Raw genomic sequence first — 22903 nt, forward strand, 5'->3', positions numbered from 1 at the left:
ATTACTGTTGTACAAAACACTCTGCATTACAATGTGTTAGAGTATAGATTGCTGCATACATAGCATGATGATGGCTGCCATGAGGTCCTCCAGTACTGGGTCAGGCTGGTGCAGGGAGCGCAGGGCCACCAGGTGGTCCATGTTCATGGCCTCCACCACCTTCTTAGTGTCTGCCACAATGGCAATGGCCTTGTACACAGCTCGCTCATGGGCCACCTGGTAGTCTGGCAGGGACTGGAGAAAACAAAAGAGGAAGCTATGTCTTAGAGCTTGTAAATACACATGTATGTATGTGTAACATACAAGGCAGTTAAAATGGAAGACTCAGACACCCAACAATATCTACTTACAGGGGTTGAAAGGTTGAATAAATCGTGACTTTAACACAAAATGTCCTCTTTCAGAAAATGAATTACTAGTTCATTTAACAGGCATACATTTTTACATGTCTGGGTATCAGACCCATAACTAAGAGATGATCTATCAAACTGTTTCAGTTTTACATTCTGCAATCTACATTTCCTCCAGTCTGTTCTAACTGCATACTTTCCTACCAAACCTTACCTTCTTCAGATGGTATATCTTCTGCAGCTGTCTCCTGACAATGCGGACCTGCTGCTCAGTGATGGCAGTGTCCTGTCCTATCTGTGCCAGAAGCTGGATGGTGCCCTGCATTGTATTGTGTATTTAGTACCTTAGGTTAGTACAGGATTGCTGAGAGGAACACCAACATGAATACTGTAGTGGTACTATCAAGTGCAAAGTACATCAATAATGGAGAGAGGTGGTTTGATAGAGTATTTTTGATGCCCCAAAAGGCAACCAAAGTAAGGGACAGACAATGATGAAAACTCAATGAGTCAGTCATCGGAAATGGCACGAAGTCCGAGATTAGTGTCTATGTCAGAAACCCCTCAGTCATGGGATTGATGGTGACTCAACAAGTAAGCCTAGTGGAAACACAAGTTTTAATAAACGTGTTAAAAATGTTATTCCAGGCTGTATTTTGCATTCTATGCACTGTATCAGCCCATGTCATGTAAAGTCCGTGTCCTTGCCTGTTTCCTCTCCAGTAGCACGACACGTTCATGTTCCAGCTGTGTCTTCAGCTGCATGGCCTTCTTGTTCTCTGCATCGATCCTCTCCAGGATCTGTTTCATCCTCTCATGTAGGAACTGGACCTCCTCAAACCTCTGGGCTGACATGGACACAAACCTGAAAAGGAGAAGGGGGATTTGTGTTGATTGTGATGAGTGCTGACAATGTCTCATATTAGTTTCTCTATATCTGCATAATATGTGTACTTGCTACTCAGTAGAAGTTCAAGACAGAATGACAGTGCATTGTTTGTGTGAGAGGTGGCTTTTTACTACAGAGATTTATATACTGTTACAACATTACTTCTCACTAAGTTGCTTGTACTACTAAAGTGCCACCCTACTATGTTTACTTGATGGAACATACTTACTTGTCAGGCTATTGGCCTGGTCCACTGTGCAGCAGTGGGGCAGTCAGGATGAAGAGAGAAGAAAGCAGAAGGATAAAGAAGGAAGGACAAAACACTACTAGCATCTCTTTAAATACAAATAGTACACATTTCCATGTATGGAGCAGGATTAATTTCCCACTATGCACACTACAGTTGTTCTCTTCTTCTATTTAGGTTTATCACAAAACACATCACAACAAAATTACAGTATATCGGTATAACATTCAGTACACAATACACTTCCAGGACCAGATTCACAGATGAGAAAGTTGGGCTGCATTCGATGAAACTAACAGTATTCAGTTTGATAACAGTATAGAAGAGTAAAGGTATGGCAGAGCTGGTTAAGAGTTTCTCCATGTCAGCAGGTGTTGATGTTACATTCAGAGATGTCTGCCTTACCGTTCCACAAACTTCTCGTATGAGGCATTGGTGATGTGGCGAAACTCTCCCCAGCTGATCTCCTGTCCGTCCTGTTGCCGTAGTGATATGTGCATGGAGGAGAGGAGGTGGGCCAGGTTCTCCCGCTGAACTACTGGGAAATTCTCAGCATCTGCATGGGAAAACATCAGTGGTATGAAGTATCTGACTGCACAAAAAATAAATTAATGACATCCACCGACGTCCAAAAGGTTCCTACTAACAGCAACAGATTCAGCACCACAGTCAGTACTGGGAAAAAAGCAACTGAGGAGTCTCTGTCAATGGAACTTTGGTACTTCATTAGCAACAAGATTCAGAGAAGTGCTAGATGCTGGGAGAACTCTGATCTGTATTGGTCAGTAAAATAAGCAGTGGGATCATATAAATCTGTTTCCCTTTCCTTACAAGAAACTGTGACTCTGCTTACAGGATCTATATTGGCTATGACAGAAGGGAGTTCATCAGTGTCTAAACAACAAAAATCCCAGTCAGCAGGTCAGAGCCTGCCCTGTTTCCTGCCCACCTTTCAGATGATAGTAGGCGTGTTCCACCAGCTGCTGCCTCTCCCAGTGGCCCAGGAACAGGATGTTGCTGCGGCTGAACAGGGCGGGGAACGAGCGGCAGCGGCGCTGGAAGTCGGGTCCCATGGACGGGAAGATCAGGCAGATCCGGAAGTTCTTCGTGGCAGTTCTGTTAAGGGAAATTTTGAAGTAAAATATTTTATATATGCTTAGGGCTTACCAGTTTCTTGACCATGATGGTCGTGGGGATGCTTTGCAGCTCAACACACTGCCTTAATCCATTTCTTTCAATCTGTCATGTGTCAGCACTTGGGTGCTGGCAAGGGGCAGGCTGGCCCAAACCGTAATATGACTAATAAGCTATACTACCCTGAGCCCCCTAAGCCCCATATTTTATATATAAACCGTATTTATATATTTATTTTTAAATATAAAACAGTTGCTTAAAAGGTATAAAGCATTGGAATATTTGGTAAGAAGTATTCATCATTCAAGCAGAGAGCATTTGGGCAGATTATATAATAAGCTAGACGAATTTTGATCCATGATCTTCCACCTCCTGTGAGTCAGTAGTGTAAAAACTGCTACATGTTAATGTCCGTCTCAGACTGACCTGAGGAAGAAGTCCCATGCGATCTCCCTGGTGTAGGTGAGGCCTGCCTGGGTCACTTCTGTCCTGATGGAGTTTACGATGGCGGTCTGCTCCTCGGGAGTGAAGAGTCGCGACGTCACCCCCGTCACCACAAAGTCTGTGATCGGCACCAGGAACTCCTCCTCCAACAGCTCATCCTCCGTCAGGATACACAGCAGCTTCTCTCCCTGGGGGAGGGGCAATGGAGAAATGGACACAGCACTGTTATTATAGGAAAGATAGGGGATAGAAAGTCACAGAGGGTCTGGACACATTTTTTCAAACAGAACCCCCAATCTTAACCATTTGCCACACTACAAGTCTCATAGTTTTAAGAGGGACCTTTGCACACATGGGATGCTTTCAAAATAATGCTTGGTGGACAAATCTGCACAATAGCACTTTATTCAGAGATAACCTCAATGTTTAAATGTTTGTCTCCATATCCTGAACTATTTGTGAAATTCTTATAGGGGTTGTGGTACCCATTTCCCCAATACATTTACAATGTTTGGTACTGCAGTTGTCTTAGAATCTTCAATAAGATACAGTCAGTAAGACTCTGTATCTGTATCGGTATAGCCGGTATAACCGCCCTTCGGCGTAACACACCAGCTTCTCTCTCTGGAGGAGGTGCAACGGAGAAATGGACACAAAAACTGTTATTAGAGGAAAGATAGGGAATAGAAAGACTGCCCCACCTTAGCTCCAGCTCTAGTGTAGGCTGCCAGCAGCTCAGACTTGAAGAGAGTCAGCTTGTCCTGGCCGTTTCCGTCTCCAGAGTCTGTTGTTAGCGGGTTGATCTTGAGGGGCTGGAAGCCACACAGGTGGGCAGACAGACGGGCGATGAGAGGGGCCACCCCGGGACAGCCCTCCCCACACAGCATGGCGTGGGACACCTCATGGGGACTGATGATCACACGACACAGGCGAGCAATGTTCTCCATGATGGTCTGTAGGAAAGAGAAGGTTAGAGAGATGGTTATCAAACACATTGAATGTTTTCAAACACATTTATTACACATTTGTAACATGCATAAAAAATGGGTTTACACACTGCTACGTGGGGCCTTTCCCACTGGCCTTTTTGACTAGGGTTAGCTCCCTTGCACTGTTTTGACAGGGGTGTTTTATCCCCTGGATTTTTCTGTGGAAGCGTTTACTTCCGCCCTAAGAGGTCATTACATTTGGTCAAATAGTCTACTAAGTGTATTGCAGGGTTGCCAAAATGTCCCTATGCTGGGAACTACTACTGGATAAGAGCTGTGTGAGAGCTCATTCCAGGGCATCTTCTCTCCTGCAGAGGAAACCCTCCCTAGGAGTTACTGGGTCTCTCTTATTATGGATTGAATCCTACCTGAGCGATTGTAAACAGCGAGTTGTTATAAACGGAATGTGCTCTGAATGGCTATCAATTGATGCAGGTGTTCCACAAGGGTCACTTCTTGGCCCATTGCTCTTTCTTGTTTTTATAAATGACCTTGTTGACAACCTACGAACAGATTCCCGCCTTTTTGCTGATGACACCGCACTGTTAGAGATAATCATGGATCCCGTTGTCTCAGCGAACAGACTGAATCATGATCTCAGTGTAGTGTCAGACTGGTCAGACCAGTGGCTTGTAACATTCAATCCCGGCAAATCAGAACTGATGACTTTTTCCTCTAAAAGAAGAAAGGTTCTTCACCCACCACTATACTTTAGAGGTGTTCAGCTGACTGAAACCCCCTCTCACCAGCACCTTGGCTTACATCTCACTCCAAATTTATCATGGTCACTCCACGTGTCAACTCTGGTGACGAAAGCAATGAAGCGAGTTAACTTGTTGACAAGAATATCAAATTTTGTGCCACGGAAAACGCTTGAAATCTTGTACAAAGCCATGATACGTCCTTTACTTGAGCACGCCAATGTTGCCTGGTGTGGTGTTCTTATGAAGGATTCAGACCTCCTTGAGTCAGTCCAGGTGTCCGCTGCCCGGGCTTGCACAGGCGCAATGAGAGGGACGAATCACCACCGCATTCTATGTGACGTCGGTTGGGAAACACTTGCCAACAGACGCGAAAAGTTCAAACTTGTTCACTTTTATAAAATGGCCAATGGCTTAGTTCCCAAATATCTACAAGACTTAGTTCCCCCACTTATCCGTGATTCCACCCCTTATGGCCTGCGTACTGACCAGAATTATCTCCCTCTTACCATCAGAACTGAAAAGTACAAAAAATCTTTCTTGCCTTCTGCTGTTTTCTCTTGGAACAAGTTACCCCAGACCGCCAAAGAATCCCCATCCATTCGTGCATTCAAAAATGAATTAGAGTCTTGCTTTGATAGCATGCCCAGACATCCCCACTACTCTCACGGCCACGGACACCATGTGACTCACCTTACCAGACTCAGGCTTGGTTTCAGCCAGCTGAACTACCACCTATTCCAGCATCACTGTATCAGTAGTCCCGAGTGCAAATGTGGGCATCCAAATGAGACACCAGAACACTATTTATTACACTGCAAATGTTATAATACTGAAAGGACCAAAATGTTGTTATCCATATCTTGCCTTCATCTTGAAAACATACTTCCTTCCGACCCACTCAACGTAAATGACGCCACATTATGTACTTTACTTCTTACAGGTAGCCCCAGCCTCCCTTACCCTACCAACTGCCGTATCTTTGATATTGTGTTTAACTATATCCACCACTCTGGAAGATTTGACCAATCTCAATAATGTTATGCTAGGTATTGGTGCGCCAGCCACTTTCATTTTATGTTAATGCTATACTTTATGTCATCTTTATGTTTACATTTGTATTATGTTTTATGAGCAGCGGATTTACATAAGCACAACAAGTGCTTCCTATCCAATGCTCAAAAATCCATGTGAATAAAATAAAAAAAAAAAACCCTCCCTTGACTGACTCCAGCACACACAAAAAAACCCTGAAATGATTAGAAAAGAGTGAAAAAGCAATACTTTGCAATAGTTATTATTGTAGTCTTACATTATGGAAGGACAGTTTCATGATGGGGTTGCTCTTGTTGTACTCCCGCAGCCCCTCCTTCATCACGTCTCTCATGGCCTCCTCGTCGAAGCACGGCACAAACATGTCGGTGGTGTTCTCCTCCGCCCCGACCTCTGACCCCACCTGCGGCCCGGCCTGCACCAGCCCGCTCTCGTTCTCCTCGATGCTGCTGAAGATGGGCTGTCTGGGGTTGATCACCAGGTTCAGCTGCAGGAGAACAATCATGGCATAGTGTTGTGATTAATGTGAGAAGGACATGGCAGTGGGAACTGTAAGCTTGCACACCAAGTATAGATATTATTGTATGAATATTGGTGGAATTTTTTCATGTTCAACTCTTAATTCAATGTCCTACATACTTTTGTCAACCTTTGTCAACCTTTTGAGTGCATGGGTGCACATGACATTCATATCAAATTAACTCTTCAAAAGTACCATTACAACAAGTACCGAATTCAAAGCTGCCCATGGCAGAAATGTCTACCACATAACATCCTATTCATCCACTCATGGTATACACACACAAGCAGCACTGTGTGGCAAAAACACACGTGTACATGCATGCACACACATGCACATGCACAAACACAAACACAAACACACACACACCTCTTCCTCGTTAGTGAAGTGTTTTCTGGCAGCTGTGACGAAGGCCTGCTTGTATCTGGACACGTCCACCTCGTTAACCATCCGATGTCCATAAACCCAGTTACACTCGTGGGTCCACAGGTACAGCAGATCCTCCGGCTTGGAGCCGGGCTTCAGGGAGAGGCACAGGTTCCTACATGGCAGTAAATGACACAGTCAGGGGCTGAGGAACATCTTATTATTATTCTCATCATATCAAACTAGCACCAAAACCAGATACAGTTGATTTTTCTCTGACATTTTTTGGTTGAATACTGATGGTAGTTGCAGTAAATGAAATTTAAAGAAGTTGACAAAAGTACACAATCATGACATCCACTGGTTGCGCTTCAAAAGGCCCCTACTAACAGCAACAAATTCAGCACCACAGAAAGTACCTGGTAAAAATGCTGTAATAGTCTAAAGCAGCTGACTACTAAACCAGTAGAATGAAATGTTAATTTGAGGTAGTGAGAAGGGAGTGGGACTGACTTGAATATCCTGAGCAGGTCCCTGATGGTGAAGATGTAGTGCACCCTCTCCGAGGTGTTGAGGAACATGGAGCGCATCTTGTCCTGCGTCTCCAGGGCAACGGTAACCAGGGTGGACAGCAGGTCCTTCAGATGCTCCTCACCATGGGACTCCTGACCACCCTGCAGTGGGAGTGGTTTGTTTAGTTAGTATACAGAAAAAACACTTGACTTCTCTTCAGTTATCTGGATCATCTGTGAGCCTATGACATGTGGGTAGTGTAGAGTTGATGGTTACATTCTAATTGCTATCAACGTATAACCAAATACACTTGTAATGTTAATGACTATATTTCAAATCACAAAGTATACAAAATTTGCTCAAAACAGAAATCTACTTTTCTTTCTTTACAATATAATAGTTACTTCCTTCACCCTAGAGCATATGAGCATATTATTGCCATAGTACCATTTACTAGGGAGCCATTCTCGCTATACTGTGAATGATCAGACCATAAGTGCTGCAGTGTGTACTGTACCTTGTCATGCTGTGAGCTGGCCAGCCCTTGTATGGAGCTGCCTGCCATCATGTTGCCTGAGCTGGCTGAGGTGAAGTGAGTGGTCAGCAGGGTGGTGAAGATGTAGTGCAGCTCATTAGACCTGGAGGTACAGTAATGTAGACTCAAGGTTACTTCCTGAGCTTCAACCACAAATACATGTGTAGCAGTAGGTATACTCAATGAATAATCAGAAGGAAAAGCAACTCATAATGGATGGAATCATTTCAAAACAAGTTTTGAGAATATTTTGCAAGAAAGTTGATATAATATAATAATATCTAAAGTGGATAATGAAAATGTCTTGCTGTGACAAAATGTCTAACAAAAGCCATTCAACAAGCTTAAACTCCATTGAAATTTGGACTAATTACAGTTGGCAATTGGGAATATCCCCACAAGAGACCAAGAGCCTTCCTGCACCAGTTACCTCACAGAAACTACTGCAAGTGGATGTCAAATGATGACAGCTAAAAAGGATGCCATCTGGACTTACTTTGGATAAGGGCAGTTGAAGATGGCAAAGTGCCTGAGGAGCCTGGAGCTGAGGCTAGGCACGGGCGCGGTGGTGTTGGGGTTGACCGTGCTGACGTACGTCACGTTCTTCACCTGTCGCCACTGCTGGGTCACCGGGTCAAACACACCGCCACAGTCGATGTGCTGGCGGATAATCTCATTGGCTGACTGACTCTGGTGTGCATCAACCTAAGAAGGATGATATAATTTTCACACAAATTAGAGTTTCATTTAGCAAAAGAATAAATTGGTATGGCAAACACAAAACATTACTGTACCTCAGGTTTCTTGGTACACTGTTATACTTATAGCACAGTCATATTCATTGCAAGTCATCATAAAATCTTTAAGCTGTAGAATATTCAAGCAGGTTGTGACAGAATCAACCACTACCAAAAACTTTTCCGTAAGATACAGCTGAATTTCGCTGGACACAAGTATGCCCTCAGTTTTGTGACCGTACAACGATCGCATGGGCACACCACTTACCCTGGCCAGGTTCATATCGTCCACCACCACCATGAGTCTCTTGTTGCCCTTGGGGATGTACGTGCGGCCATGTTTCCACTCCAGGGTCTCCTCTATTGTCTTCCACAGCCAGCGAGCTGTGGTGAACCTGATCAGCCAGAAAACATTTGCATTAGTTAGTCATCTAGTAAATGTTATCACTACTAATTTTTTTTAAAAATCACTTTGCATTAGCAAAATGGGCCTAGCATTCTTGGCATGTAGCTATGTTGAAATATCATTGCAAGTAGGATAGGCATCTTGGCCAAAATATAGCTTCTTATGTAACTTCTCCACTGCAAAATCATCACACCACAAACAATACAGATACAGTCAGCAATGCACTCTGCACACAAATTGCAAACTTAAGACACTATAAATGTCTCCTTGTAACTCTAAACTTACAGAAGAATTTACTGTATACAATGTGACCATGACCCACCTGTTGGACCTGACAGTGATGGACCTGGCCTCAGCCATCTCCCCCATACAGAAGGTGCGCACCCTGTCCTTCATGATGGCAGTCTTCCCACAGCCGGCCTCACCCACAAACATCACCGGCTTGTTGGAGTCAAACAGCAGCCCCAGCAGGTATGACAGTTGCTATGGAGACAGGGACACAAAAGGTAGGTTTAACAAACCAGTACCAGTAGCAAATCAAAAAGCTTGTATGAAATGCCAAAATCAATCATTCAATCATCCACAGGTGCATCAGGAACTGATATATAGCAGATGTAGAAATCTCTCTAGGATATTTTATTTTTGCCATAGGAACTCCAGTTGGCAGAAGGGAAAGAAAAGTTGTTAAAGAAACAATTACAGGCATAATCTATTAAAAAAAGTATCAGCATTACTCACCTCCACAGTGACAGTGTGTACGTAGGCATCTGAGGGGATTCCCTGGCCATGAGGCAGGGAGTAGGCAGGAACAGCGTCCAGCCAGTTGGTCCACTCCCTGTTCTCTGTGTCAACGTAGTAGTCCCAGACCTGGGGTAGAGCACAGGATAATCCAATTAGCACTATTAGTAGCACAATTCCCTGTCTAAACAGTTTGATAGCATTTGAAACAATCCACCTTCATTTCTGGTATCAGTTCAGGGTTGAGTACAAGATCTATCAAACTTAGACTTCTTCCTGGAAAAAGTTAAAAAGTTGTGGACTTGACACTCCAACAAAATCAGATGTATCTGATCATAATCTTTCATCGAGGCAAATGGCGAGGAGGTAGGGATGGGTGGTAGTCTATAGCAGACATTAGCTTCAATCTACTGTATATTCACTCCAGGAGTGATTCAGGGGCACATCAGACATGGAGACACTTATTGAATGAAAAGTCTTTTTGCTGTTGTTGAATGAAGAATAATGTCCAGTCCAGTGAAAACCCAGATTTAGGTCTAAGATTTCTTCTACTTTTGATCTCAATAAAAGCAGTGTACCTCTCCTGACTCAGGATAGTCCACGCCGTCTGGGCCTGCCACAAACTGGTGCCTCCACCACTGGGAGAAGGCTGTGCGATAGTCTCCCTCCAGCGTGCCGGCAAACGCCCAGATGGCAGCGAAGTTGAAGAACCTCTCCATCTCCACTTCTGTCACATCTGTCTGCTGGGTCAGCAGGGCCTGTAGGGGGAGAGTCAGTAGGGAATCAAACATGGGTGGGCTACACATTAGAATTCTTCTGCAGTGAAGAAGCATATAAAATGCAAATATGAAGCATTCCAACTCTTGGTCAAATTACCAGATGGGCACTACTCAAACAGATGTAGAGAGCCTGGGGGACAGCTAAGTTAACATATTTACAGTTCTGATCACTCCTGATAAGTATCCAGTACAGGAGAAGTTTTTGCTATTGAAATCAGTATTATCCAATGCAAGAAACATGACCGTTTTGCAATTGAATCCATTTCAGCACCAAGGACATGTACCTTTCAAAAACCATCTCAGCCCACTAAGTGCTGATCAGTGTCTAACTGTTTTTTCTCTCACCTCCAGCAATGCACAGAAGGTGGACACCATGTTAGCGTCAGTGACAGGTACGACCCTCCTCATGCGGGGCCTGGCTGCTGACTCACGGCTGCCCAACATGGCGGCTGGGGAGGTGCATGCCGCCAAGTACTCCAGACACGGTCCTTGAAGATGAAAACGAATAGATACAGATCAATTTACATGTAGAATCATCTTCAAGAGGTGGCTTGACTGATATTTATACCTCTACAAAATGTAAGAAAAGGTTTATCAGAGCCTGTAACTTCTTGCAGTTCAATCTGAAACAGAGAATCACATGTTCTATCTGCGTAAACTGATGTCATAGAAGAGGTGAATTTCTTATTTCTTACTAGATTGGTGCTGTTCAGGCCCATTTTCCCACTGTGTTGAAAGTTAATAAAGTATACTTTCATCCTGCTTCAGAATGATTGAGGACTTGATTGATGTTTTTGTACACATTTTTTCTTACCTATGTATTTGTCGGCCAGACTCCTGAGCATGTCCTGTTCCTTGTCAGGCCTGCTGTCCAGCCAGCGCGCCAGCACCAGCTGCCAGCCCACGTCAGACATGTCCATACTCAGGACAGCCAGCCGGCTCACCATGGACGGGCTCACGTGGGCCAGGGTCTCCATCTGGGGACAAACAATACCATCATCTTTTTTCTGGTTCAGAATGAAGGTAACTTGGAAAGGGATTTTCACTCCTTCAGCAGCAATCAATTCATTTGTGAGATATCAGGACATTGCCCATTGAATGTTGAAAACACAGATGGACTCTTACCTCCCAGAAGATCCGGAGTGAGTCTGCAATCTTCATCCTCTCATTATTTCCAGTAACAAGGTAGCCTGGATACAGAAAGAAAAGAATATTTGTAAGAGATGCAGCATTATAAACTTAAAATACAATGCAGCTCAGTTCTGTGATCATTTGAATTGATCAGTTTTGCACAAGAACAATTATTGTAGCCTAGGAAAAACTATAATTGCTTACCTTCATGATGGAGTAGGCTATCAAACATTTCTATCTGACTGTGATCCACCTGTAACAAAAACAAAATTATACATATTCTAAAAAATGTAATTCCTCAACATTTGGCTGGACTGAAAGTTGACAAATACAGGTATGATAGAATTTCTTTTCATGTATAATCTAAACAAAATACACTTCCATGTGTATTGATTATAAACATATCGACAACATTTATCAAAGTTGTTGCTCAGTTGTAAAGTTGCTCAGATAACAAACACGTAACAGAGAGAAGACAAATAATTGCTCAAATCACACTTTCAAAGGACTTAAGCTTCCAGTCAGGGTTAAAGGATTGAGTGAAAGCTTGTTGCTTAGTACTTTACTTTTGTGTCTATAGTGTTATAAATCTCCACAATGACAAACAAAGGCTGTTACATCTCCGTCCAGCTGTAGGATCTTCATGACAGGTTTGCTCCGGAGGAAGTCTCCGCTGGAGTGCAGCATGCAGTACCTCCTCAGGAGGGAGGGCAGGATGCCATGGTGCCACTCTCTGGGAAACAAAATTATAACATTACAGACATGCAGTAACAGAATGTTGCTGAAGTTTAGACATTCAGGTAATGAGATACACGAGGAAATAGTTACTCTAGCAACTGGATAGATTTTAAAAACGCAACAAAGCACAATTTCATCAACCAGGAAACGAAAATACTTTCCTCTATAGTGATATTTCTAATTTAAATGAGATTAGTGTTTGAAAAGAACATTACCAATGTGTAAAGTGCACTATTTTACAGTGGGATAACAATTGACATCTGAGTAGGACAAGACAACAGCAACAACAACATTACTGTTGTTACAGCAATCATGGAGATCCTACTAAAACAAACAAACAAACAAACAACCAACCAACCTTGTGACTGGGTCGTTGAACCCAAAGAGCTCCTCGGACTCCATGGCCCTGGTGAAGACAGTCTGTGCTGACACAGTCTTCCCCATCTGTCTCTGGGCCGTGATGAACGTCTGCAGACAGCTGCTCTTCCCACAGCCGGCAGGGCCGGTCACGATGATCTGTAGGGGAACATTTTTGTTGTTACATACATACAGGCATACATTTGATAAGATCATTGACAAAGTTTGTAGCTTTCTTGATGGCCAAGGCAATTTTCTTGTTTAATAGACAGCGCAAGGGTCACAAGATATTGAAGATTCTGAATCTCTACTTCCCTGTTCAAATGTTTGTTTTATTTGATAGGCTGAAGATATATATATATATATATATACAGGCATGGCTGTCCAACTAGCATGTGGCTATTAAAAAGCTCAAACCTTGGGGGACTGTTCAAACACTTACATATCAGGAAAGGTACTGTACATGTGCAGCCATACACTTGAAGCAAAAAAGACAGTGCCTGATGACAAGCAGAAATAATGATTCAGAAGTAGCTTACAATAGCTACATATTTCATTTCTACATCACTTACAGCAGGATGTGTGTTAGCCATCTGTGCCAGCTGCGCCACTCGCGCCTGGAAGGCCGTCCCGGGCATCAGTCCCAGCTCGTTGGTTGCCACGGTGATGGCAGCAGCCATGTCGTCCAGAGGGCCCGGCTTCTCGTTGGTGGGTGTGGGAACGAAGCGCTCCACCTTCTCCTCTCTCTTCACCTTCACCAGGGGAGTGTTCAACTTCGCACCACCTGGTGGAACAACAGTCACTGTGTCAATACCATCCAACCCTTCCTTTACTACTTGACTAATCTGGTAGATTTCATTAGAAACTATAATACACGTATATGTAATTTCACATTCAGTGATCATCTATATATTGTATTTTGTTGCTATGATTGACTTATTGCAGAAAAACATTTAAGCGTATTAGTAATTATCTACATTCTTTCTATGATATCTTCATGATAGTATTCTAGCCAACTATACTTCCTTTAATATTATTTCATCTCTGAGTCAGTTACTTCTACAAAAAAAGATGTCTCACTTCTCTGGTCTGTTGGTTCCCCTTCAAAGGTCATGGGAACGTTGACCCCAGGAAAGAGGTCACCCATGAGGGTCATGAAGATGCTGGCGTCGCGACCGTTGAGCCGGGGCATGAAGGTGTTCCTGATGGCAGTGACCAGGGACTCCTGCTCCATGGACGCCACCGTCTCCGCATCCGGCAGCAGGCTGTCTGCTTCTACAGGAAGGTAAGGTTAGGGATAGGTGAGGTGAGTGATTTATGCTACTGTAACAATGGTTTGGGTCTAAGAGCTTCTGGCAATTTCCACATACAAAAATAGAAGTCATTCAGTAACTTTGCAAAAGATTTTTTCATATCAAAACTGTGTATTTCTTTGTTGCCAAAAGCCTATTGTTTGAAGCTAACACTATACACATGTTTTGCCCTTCTTTTCACATTATGGTCAATCTTAGTAATTAAGCTACAAAGCACGTGCAAAACAGGACATGCTGGAAGAAATAGATGACCTGACAGACCAAAGGATGAGGTCTAAGGATGAGTGTTTACTAGTGGTCAACAGAACTTGGAACTGACCATTGCCTGCATCCTTCTCCCCCTCCTGACCCTGAGCTGTCTGGTCTCCAGCCGGTTCAGGAGACACGTTGGGAGAATCTTTACTGGAAGCCACGGTACTCCCCGCATAGCCTGGAACACTGCGCACTGGGGAGACGGTAGGAACCAAGGTTAGATTCCCTTCAATTCTGATATTGAACTGTTGGATTCTGTAAAACTGAAGGTAGATGCTGTGGTACAGGAACTTACCTGTCATCTCTCTCCAAATAACTTCAATATTGGATATTTAATGACTTGTATGACTACCCATCATGTAAAGTTTAGTTTATAGTTTGTCATCATGCATATTTCAAATGTTCCATAGAAAAAGACTCAGTCTAGGGGTGGCAATTGGCTCAAATCTGGCTTCAGAAAATACATGTATGTCGCAGCTAAAGAGGACAGAGGAACACCTGTAAGTTGCATATTGTGTTATCAGTCAAACCTTCCATCCCAGTCAAGAACACCAAGTAAAGGTCTGTACTAAATAACTATGGGTTACAATTTCCTGTCTTCACCACACTAAATGTAACATGTCCTGGAAAATCAACTTTTATGAGTTGAAGGGGCCACTCAGTTGTGTTAACTAAAGATGAAATGAATAAGACATACATGTAAGTGACCATATGGTAAGACATATAACTTGTCATTGTGAGGTAATAGTGCTCCTTTAGCAAACAGGCATGCAGCATTCAACACAAGTATGAGCCACACAAGGTTTACTCCTTCCTGCCATATTTCCTATGAAATCATGCACATAGCAGGTTACAACATATAAAGCATGCTGATGTTAGCACACAGCATGCACAAAAATTATGAGACTCTACAGTATAGACTAGCAGACAGCAGACCAGCATGTAGGGTTAGTTAAGCTGCTACAGTGGATACCTTTATTACGCCATTTTGAAGCCATGTCCATAACCAAGGGCATTTGTTTCAAGTCAGGACCTATGCAGGCAGCAGCAGTGACAAGATGGTGCATAAAAAGCAGTATTTATTATGACTGGTAATAAGCAAAATGCTGAAATATGCACATCATCTGCCAAAGATATATCAAAACAGGAAGTTCTGCTGCAGTATCATACAAAGCTACTAGGAGGCCAGGCATTGAACTTGTCTGTTACACCTACGAACATACATGTACATCAGGTATCATAAAAAAACCCATATCTTCTCATACATTGCTGTTCACACACAAATCACACATAATTATCACCCTTCTTGGCTTAAGGTAATATATTTTGTGAGCAACATTGCATATCACCATGTGATAATCTTCATCAGCTCAGGTCCTCATACTAGGCTATATATACAAGCTGTATTTCCCTGCCCCACCCACAACAGTATCTCAGTCTATGTTACTATTTCACAGTCATCAAATAACACTGTAACAGTTACATACTTTCTGCTGCCATGGCTGCCATCTCCTTCTCTGTGGCATACTGACACAGCATGGCGTCCAGAGTCACCCCCGCATCAGAGATGACGTTCTTCAGGTTCTGAATACTCAAGCCATGAGTCCCACTCACACCCTCCTCTCCTGGAGAAGGCATGTCACAATGTTTTATAGTCATAGATGTTTATGAACTAAGGTATGAAAACATGTCAAGGATATGAACTTTGTAAATTAGTCATTACAAATATCAAGCTGTATGGTGTATGTTTTATTGATTTTTGTCAAATTTCAGCACATTGTTACAAACCTATGCTATCTATCCGTATCTATTCATGAGGATAAAGTTAGACTTTGACTGACACACTGATTATGCCAGTTGTGGCAGCTGTAAAATACTGAAAAGTCTCTTATATTATTATTATTATCATTATTATTAGTAGCGTACCTAGAATTGTATTTGTTGAGATGAAGGTGACTGTAGTCAACATCTTCTTGCACAGGTCATGCAGGGTGATCAGCTTCTTGGCAAGGACAGCAGCCTGGAGGAACCCTGCATACGATACAGTATAAAAACGATGTGGTTAAAACATTTGGAAATGTAAGTATTTTTGAAGCAACTCAGTATCATTTTAGCTAGAAATTCTTTAGAATTTTTTCTGTAATGTGTGGGTTTTGTGATGTCAAGAGTATGTTTCTTTTTTCTGTAAATAAGGAAAATTTGGAATTTGGCAGTGCAGATTGTTTAAAGATCTCTCTTCTTTGTTATTGCAAAAGAAATGTTCCATCCTTACCCTGACTCCACAGCATGACCTCCATGGCCAGTCCCAGGTCAGCGTTCACTACAGACACCACCCGGAACAGCTGCAGGATGGCAGACGGCAGACAGGCCACGGCTGACTTGAATGACAGGTGTCCATCACTCTGGGTGTGGCCCATCACAACTGTGCTGCTGATGGTGGCAAAGCAAGCCCCTCCCAGCTGTAGGGTCACCTGTAGTAAGGAGGTTATGGGAAGGCTGTTGAAATATTTTTGCCTGACAAATGATCAAAAGTTTTAGCTGTAGTTTTCAAGAGAAAATCTGCTAGTGATTCCCATTATGTGCAAACAAAATTCTTCCTTCGAAAGGAGTACGATCCATTATTTGTGTTAATATCTCCTTCATACACAGAAGTTGTAAAGCCAACTACAATGTAACAATACCATTTTACTAAATATATCTAACTATCCTCACTCGAGTGTACAGGCAATAATAATAATTATTGAGTTTTGTACAATGGTCAAGATTTGGGTCCTCCTATATTTTCCTCGTATCTTTTCCTGCTTGGCATCCATGGAGCTCTACTGGCAATCAACTCATTCTATGGTAATGAGCTCAGTCTATGGTACCTGACAGACCCAGACGGAGAGAAAAAGTGATAATGGCTGTATGCCTCACCAAGGATGAAGAGGATAAGTACTAAGTACAATTAAGATATAGACTGAAGTCCCGACCTCCTCGCCCTGCAGGTTGACTGCAGGTTTCCCCGCCTGCTGCGCCTCCTGGACAGCCCGCAGCAGCTGTGCCATGACGGACAGCAGGGACGGCTGCAGGATGTCCAGGTGCAGGAACCCCACCCAGCAGCCTGGAGGGAGGGAGGAACGGAAAATTTTGTTATGTCACCAGGTACACCCCTTTGTAAATATCCTAGGATTGTTTATTCCATCACAATCCATTGAATATTGTAATAATATAACATTCAATGAGGAAAAGAAAAAAATCAGTGCCAAAGTATTCTTGCATTGAGAATAAAAATATGAATAATTGCTTAATGTTCTTAGTGATACTATTTTGCTGTATACCAACAACATATTTTAGCACATTTGCTTACTGAAAAGTAACAAAAAAGCTGCTCATTGGTAACTTGGAGATTCCATCATCTATTTCATAATGAAAGATAGAGGCATATAAAAACTTATAGTTTCCCTCTGTCTTTCTGTACTGGCTATTTCCCCAGCATCAGGAGTCTTACCTGTGGTGGCCAGGCCCTTGAAGATGTCTCCCAGCATGTATGTGTCCATGGAGTGTGTGCAGTGGAACTTGTAGAGTGGACAGCCCAGACACATGCTCAGCTCACGCAGGGTCTCCTGTTTACCATGACCCTGACAGGAACAATGTTCTCTTAGTACAGGTTCTACAGTCTTCAGTATACCAGTACGTGACTGAATCTATTATTATTATTAATAAGGACTACATGACTATTTTTTTTGGTCCCATATGTAGATGATTTCCCCATGGACACAAGCATTAAGAATCCTGTATACGATGACCACCTGTTCACATATTTCACTGGTCCCCTTATAGGGGGCAGTTTGAATGTATGAAGATATGTGTACTGGAAATGGAAAAAAAAAACCTTTAGGGTTTCTTGGTAAACCTAATTCACAGCTTTTGGTAACCCTAATGTAGGGATTCTTAGTTACAGCTTCTGAAGCAGGACTCATAAAGATGAAGACAAGTACCGGTGGTCCTTGGCAGAGTGCCCCCATGTTTGCAGAGATGGCCTGGGTCAGACTGACAAACACACGCTCCGTCTGTGGAGTGATGACCAGGCGGGAGGCAGAGCCCTGGTACTCAAACCCATAGTCAAACTCCATGTCAAGCACCTGGGACAACATCACAAACACTGGGGTAAGTGGAATCAATACCACATATCTCAGCTATTGCATATCAGAGATTAACATTGATAGCTATTGGAACTTCCAGTGATGGCTACCAAGAGACAGAAAGGCAGATACATGTACATAACATTGCAGATAACTTTATTATACATCAGTTGTACAAGGTACAAATATGGCATCTACTAGACTGAGTACATATTAAGTACACTTTCATAAGGCTAGCCCATCTAATACAAGAGTGAGTGGCTAATATGGGATAGGTATGAACTTTCTCAATCATTTTATTACCTGACATTGTATGATTCATTCCTACCTTAGTAGAGACAAACTTCTGGTCCTCCTGGTAGTTGTATTTGATCTGTGACCTCCAGTGGAAGCTGTGGACCAGGCTTGATCCCACTCCCACCGAGTCACTCTGGTCATCCAAGAATCTCTGTAGCACATCCCTGAGGAAGGCAAAAAGTGCAACAGATATTAGTTTTACAGGGATGACCAAAGAAATCACTTTCAAGAATAATGGCTTGCAATTAGTAATGTAAAACTATATGTACAATGTAGTTCTTATTGCATGGACAAGTTATTCAGTACGGTTCTATTCAGTATGACAGAGGAGCATGTTTGCAGCCATTGGGCTGAATCATAAGACTTTTTTTATACCATCAATTCAGGATATTAAGACATCTCTAATCTTGAAAGCAGCTAAATGTTGCCCATTTCAGATTTGTTGGTTAAGCTTCCGACAGATGTTCAACAATTCAATCAACTGTGATTATTTTATTTTATTCACATGGATTTTTGAGCATTGGATAGGAAGCACTTGTTGTGCTTATGTAAATCCGCTGCTCATAAAACAATACAAATGTAAACATAAAGATGACATAAAGTATAGCATTAACATAAAATGAAAGTGGCTGGCGCACCAATACCTAGCAAAACATTATTGAGATTGGTCAAATCTTCCAGAGTGGTGGATATAGTTAAACACAATATCAAAGATACGGCAGTTGGTAGGGTATGGGAGGGAGGGAGCAACTGTGATTGCTCAAAGGCAACAAACTTAAGAGAGTCACTAACTTGTAATGTGCCAGTAAAGCAATGATGTTGCTGATCTTCTGAATCTGTGCTGGGAAGAGCATCAGCTTCATCTCCGAGGGTTCTGTCTGCTTCTCCTCCTCCTCCTCATCCTTCCTGGACCCCTTGGACAGCTTGCTGACGGGCGGGGCCAGTGTCTTCATGGTGTCAATGGGAGGTTCCATGGGTTCTGTCAATGCTAATGAGGAATGTCAGAGGATAAATGATAACAATAAACGATAACAAATCTCTTAAGCAAGCAGCAAAGAACTAAAAGTTCATTATCATCATTACTAATCATCACTTAGTACAGTTACATTTTAGACTATTAGCTGATTCACTGGCCTTGTTGTTAGTAATAAAGCCATTAATTAACGGAAGTTCATCAAAAGTATGTTGACTTTTAAATATTGTATTTTCTACAAATTTTCAGTTTGCTTACTAGAAGCACCCAATAATCATCCTTGCTGCTGTAGTTGCCATCTCATTGTAACCATGTCAATGAAATATGATAAGACAAACTGGCATAAACATTGCAATGAGATTAAACTGACCATCAGTGTCCCTCTGCTCCATGTCGGGATCCCCTATAGAGTTCCTCTCCTCGATGGTACCGATGGTGCCCTGCTCCAGCTTGTCCATCTGGTACATGGAGCCGGCCAGGGAGCCCAGCATGCTGCGGCCACGGTGGGACAGGGAGTAACCCTGCGAGTACATGTCCATCTGCTCCTTGTCTCTGGGTAGGGAGGCTGTGGTTCACAAACAAGACATGCAGTCAAACCTTCACTGCCTCTACATAAGGACCACATACTAGGCAATATGATGACTTTTTGGTGGTTCTTCCCATTGACACAAGCATTAAGAGTCCTGCCTTCGAGTTTTGGTCTTCAGATTTTTTTTCAGTGCAACCAGATATTTGGGGGTAAAATATGCCAGGCACTGTTTTTTCTAAAGGGTTATCCAGAGCATTCAAATTAATGTAAAATGAGCTGTTCTTTTGGGCAGCAACAGGACACATTTTAAACCAAATGGGTGAAGTTACTCACCTTGGCTGTCTGTTTTGCGGACCTTGCTCCTCTTGGACCCCATGTCCTTCTCATCATCTATCCCCTTCAGCATCACAGCCGTGGCCTGCAGCATGTTGGACAGCTTTGACAGGTGTTCCTACGGAGAAGAAACAGCCATAGTCATGAAAGAACATAATCTTAAAGTCAGAGAGTGTCTTTGTGACTTACATGCATCACTTTACTTACTTGATTACTGGAACATTTAATTTAATAACTGTAACATCGAAACATTCTACTTTTGACCAAGTAAGTCCTCTCAAAATTCTTCATAATGACATAACTTGAGAACAATGTGGAGAGAGCACACCAAGTTTCTGAAAGTTTGTTTTTCACTAGTTTGGCATTGTTGTTTCTGCATAAGAAAACAGGTGGTAAGTCACACTAACTTGTATTGCATTCTTGTCTCCCCCTTCCGCGGCCTTGAGACACCCTTCCACTTGTGCGGTCATCTGGATGTGTGTGGCCAGCTGGACAATCTCAGTCACGTGATCCAGGGTCCAGGAGGGGGCCTTCTCTGCCTCTTCATGGGCGTCTTTTGCAACGCTCATCTGGCTGCCTGCTCGACTGCTTGTGCGGCTCCGTGCCTTACCTTTTTTCAACAGGACAACAATAGTATCAAGTGAGTGTCAAATATGGAACAAATGTCACTATGACAATGAATCACACAGGATAAAAACCTAATGACAATCAAAATCAATCCTTTAAATAGAATTCTTCTTGTTCCCATAATGTCCAATTGCCGGCTCTTTGGCAATGACTGACATGTAAATTCTAACTGTATGGCAGTGGTGCTAGAGAATCAAACACTTTATAACCAGCACAGAACAGTATAAACTGGTGGTATGTCTCTAATGCAAAATGACATGGATTTACTGTTACTGTATATGAAATCTATATCTATATCTCTAAGGTACATGATTGTCCAAGAGAAATCATCACTGAATGCTAGTCATCTTCACATTATGGTATGGCTCATTCTGTTGCTTACTTCTCCTGCCCTCTTTCTTGTCAGGAACAGGCACCCTCCTGGCCCCGGCACTGTGGATCTCCCTGTGTGCCGAGGTCTGGGGCCGCTCGTGTCCCAGAGCCGTGTGCAGCTGGCCCTGCAGGGCTGTCTTAATGGCAGCAAGGAAGGTGGGCAGCCAGTTCTCGATGGGACCCTCACACTCCATGGGCTATACAGGATCAGGACACACAACATTACTGAAAAATCTGTACACAAATGGCATACACAAAAATGATACCTTTCAATGGAAAAAGATATCTTTTGATGTCATCAATATTCCAACTACAAGACATTTTGTGTTAATCATAAACAATCAAATTGCAAGCTTGACCATACACTCAACCACACGACAAAGGTTAGGAGGACATACCTGTTGCAGAGGAAGTTTCTCGCCCACAGTGCTGAGGACAGCAGTGATCTGGAAGGTGTTGTTGGACAGTGGCTCACACTCCTCGTGCTTCACACTGCCCATGTCAGGGAACAGCTTACACAGGTACGGGCTGACTGCCTTCAGGTTATGACCTGCAGAACACAGGAATGAACACTTTATGCCTCAAATCTGAACAACTTATCATAAAGGAACTGAAATCCTAGGTACAGCTCCATGGCCTGTCTGACAGGACTGAAGGATGTTGAGACAGACATGTTGTGCACTTTCTGTAAGAACTGAATGACAGGTAGCTTGCAAAGTATGGTCACTTTCATATGCACTTCTGTATTAATCTCTAATAGTGACAAAAATTGTCAAATGTACAAGAAAGCAACACACATTCTTCAACAGACAAAATCTACAAAGATTGTGCAGAAATTGTAAAAAACATTTCTAGCATATTAAATGCATTTAGTACCTAAGTCAGTAAACCATTACATTGGTAACCTAATAGTATCTGTACATTGAGCAAACATTTCTTCTTCTGGTAATTAATGGATGCCATTAGGACCCAGGTTGTTAGGTAAGAACTCTGCCTACCATTACAGACGACATGCAGGACGTCCTCCATTGACAGGAAGTAGAACCTGGGGAACTTCTGTCTCTTCCTCTCCAGGTGGTGCAACAGAGACTTCCGGCAGTGCTCCAGAGTACCGTTCATCTTCTCTAGGAAGTTCAAGATTCCTGCAACAAGGAAGTATGCAACAATTAAGGCCTTTTACAGGTTACATGAAAACACCTCGTGTCTTGATGTCCATCAAACACTATATAAACCACATATAGGCAAGCCCGGTGCTCCAGTGTACCGTTCATCTTCTCAAGGAAGTTTAAAATGCCTGCAACAAAGAAGTATGCAACAATTAAGGCCTTTAAATGGAGCAATGCTGCCTATCACCACACACTCACACTCACTGTTCGGTTTATCGTCTGTTGTTCCCCGTCTTCCGAGGGTTAGACGTGCTTGCACAATACATCTGGGGCTTGATGGCTGCACGCCA

The 22903-nt window shown here is 42.8% G+C and overlaps 1 protein-coding gene across 2 annotated transcripts in view; it reads right to left on the minus strand.

Moving 5' to 3' along the window:
- LOC109472243 (dynein heavy chain 9, axonemal-like) overlaps positions 1-22903 on the minus strand; it is a 49310-nt gene that overhangs the window by 15696 nt on the left and 10711 nt on the right. The window contains exons 25-64 of one of the 2 annotated variants that reach the window (XM_019771879.1): positions 22446-22589; positions 21846-21997; positions 21458-21644; positions 20856-21058; positions 20449-20566; positions 19957-20151; positions 19406-19601; positions 18645-18777; positions 18173-18316; positions 17683-17812; positions 17165-17295; positions 16465-16663; positions 16119-16223; positions 15680-15817; positions 15166-15225; positions 14260-14385; positions 13708-13902; positions 13200-13411; positions 12629-12786; positions 12151-12265; positions 11737-11785; positions 11527-11591; positions 11216-11378; positions 10747-10889; positions 10201-10380; positions 9623-9751; positions 9207-9367; positions 8747-8873; positions 8238-8446; positions 7724-7844; positions 7207-7367; positions 6697-6868; positions 6067-6294; positions 3766-4017; positions 3047-3252; positions 2436-2602; positions 1892-2042; positions 1059-1215; positions 565-669; positions 60-234 (exon numbers count right to left, since the gene is read on the minus strand). In XM_019771879.1, the coding sequence (XP_019627438.1) occupies positions 60-234; positions 565-669; positions 1059-1215; positions 1892-2042; positions 2436-2602; positions 3047-3252; positions 3766-4017; positions 6067-6294; positions 6697-6868; positions 7207-7367; positions 7724-7844; positions 8238-8446; positions 8747-8873; positions 9207-9367; positions 9623-9751; positions 10201-10380; positions 10747-10889; positions 11216-11378; positions 11527-11591; positions 11737-11785; positions 12151-12265; positions 12629-12786; positions 13200-13411; positions 13708-13902; positions 14260-14385; positions 15166-15225; positions 15680-15817; positions 16119-16223; positions 16465-16663; positions 17165-17295; positions 17683-17812; positions 18173-18316; positions 18645-18777; positions 19406-19601; positions 19957-20151; positions 20449-20566; positions 20856-21058; positions 21458-21644; positions 21846-21997; positions 22446-22589 (6162 nt within the window). The remainder of the gene's footprint in view (positions 1-59; positions 235-564; positions 670-1058; positions 1216-1891; positions 2043-2435; positions 2603-3046; positions 3253-3765; positions 4018-6066; positions 6295-6696; positions 6869-7206; positions 7368-7723; positions 7845-8237; positions 8447-8746; positions 8874-9206; positions 9368-9622; positions 9752-10200; positions 10381-10746; positions 10890-11215; positions 11379-11526; positions 11592-11736; positions 11786-12150; positions 12266-12628; positions 12787-13199; positions 13412-13707; positions 13903-14259; positions 14386-15165; positions 15226-15679; positions 15818-16118; positions 16224-16464; positions 16664-17164; positions 17296-17682; positions 17813-18172; positions 18317-18644; positions 18778-19405; positions 19602-19956; positions 20152-20448; positions 20567-20855; positions 21059-21457; positions 21645-21845; positions 21998-22445; positions 22590-22903) is intronic. The other variant, XM_019771880.1, reaches the window with a different exon arrangement.

This window comes from Branchiostoma belcheri, unplaced genomic scaffold (genome assembly GCF_001625305.1).
Source record: "Branchiostoma belcheri isolate BF01 breed outbred unplaced genomic scaffold, Haploidv18h27 scaffold27, whole genome shotgun sequence".
NCBI classification, from domain to species: domain Eukaryota; kingdom Metazoa; phylum Chordata; class Leptocardii; order Amphioxiformes; family Branchiostomatidae; genus Branchiostoma; species Branchiostoma belcheri.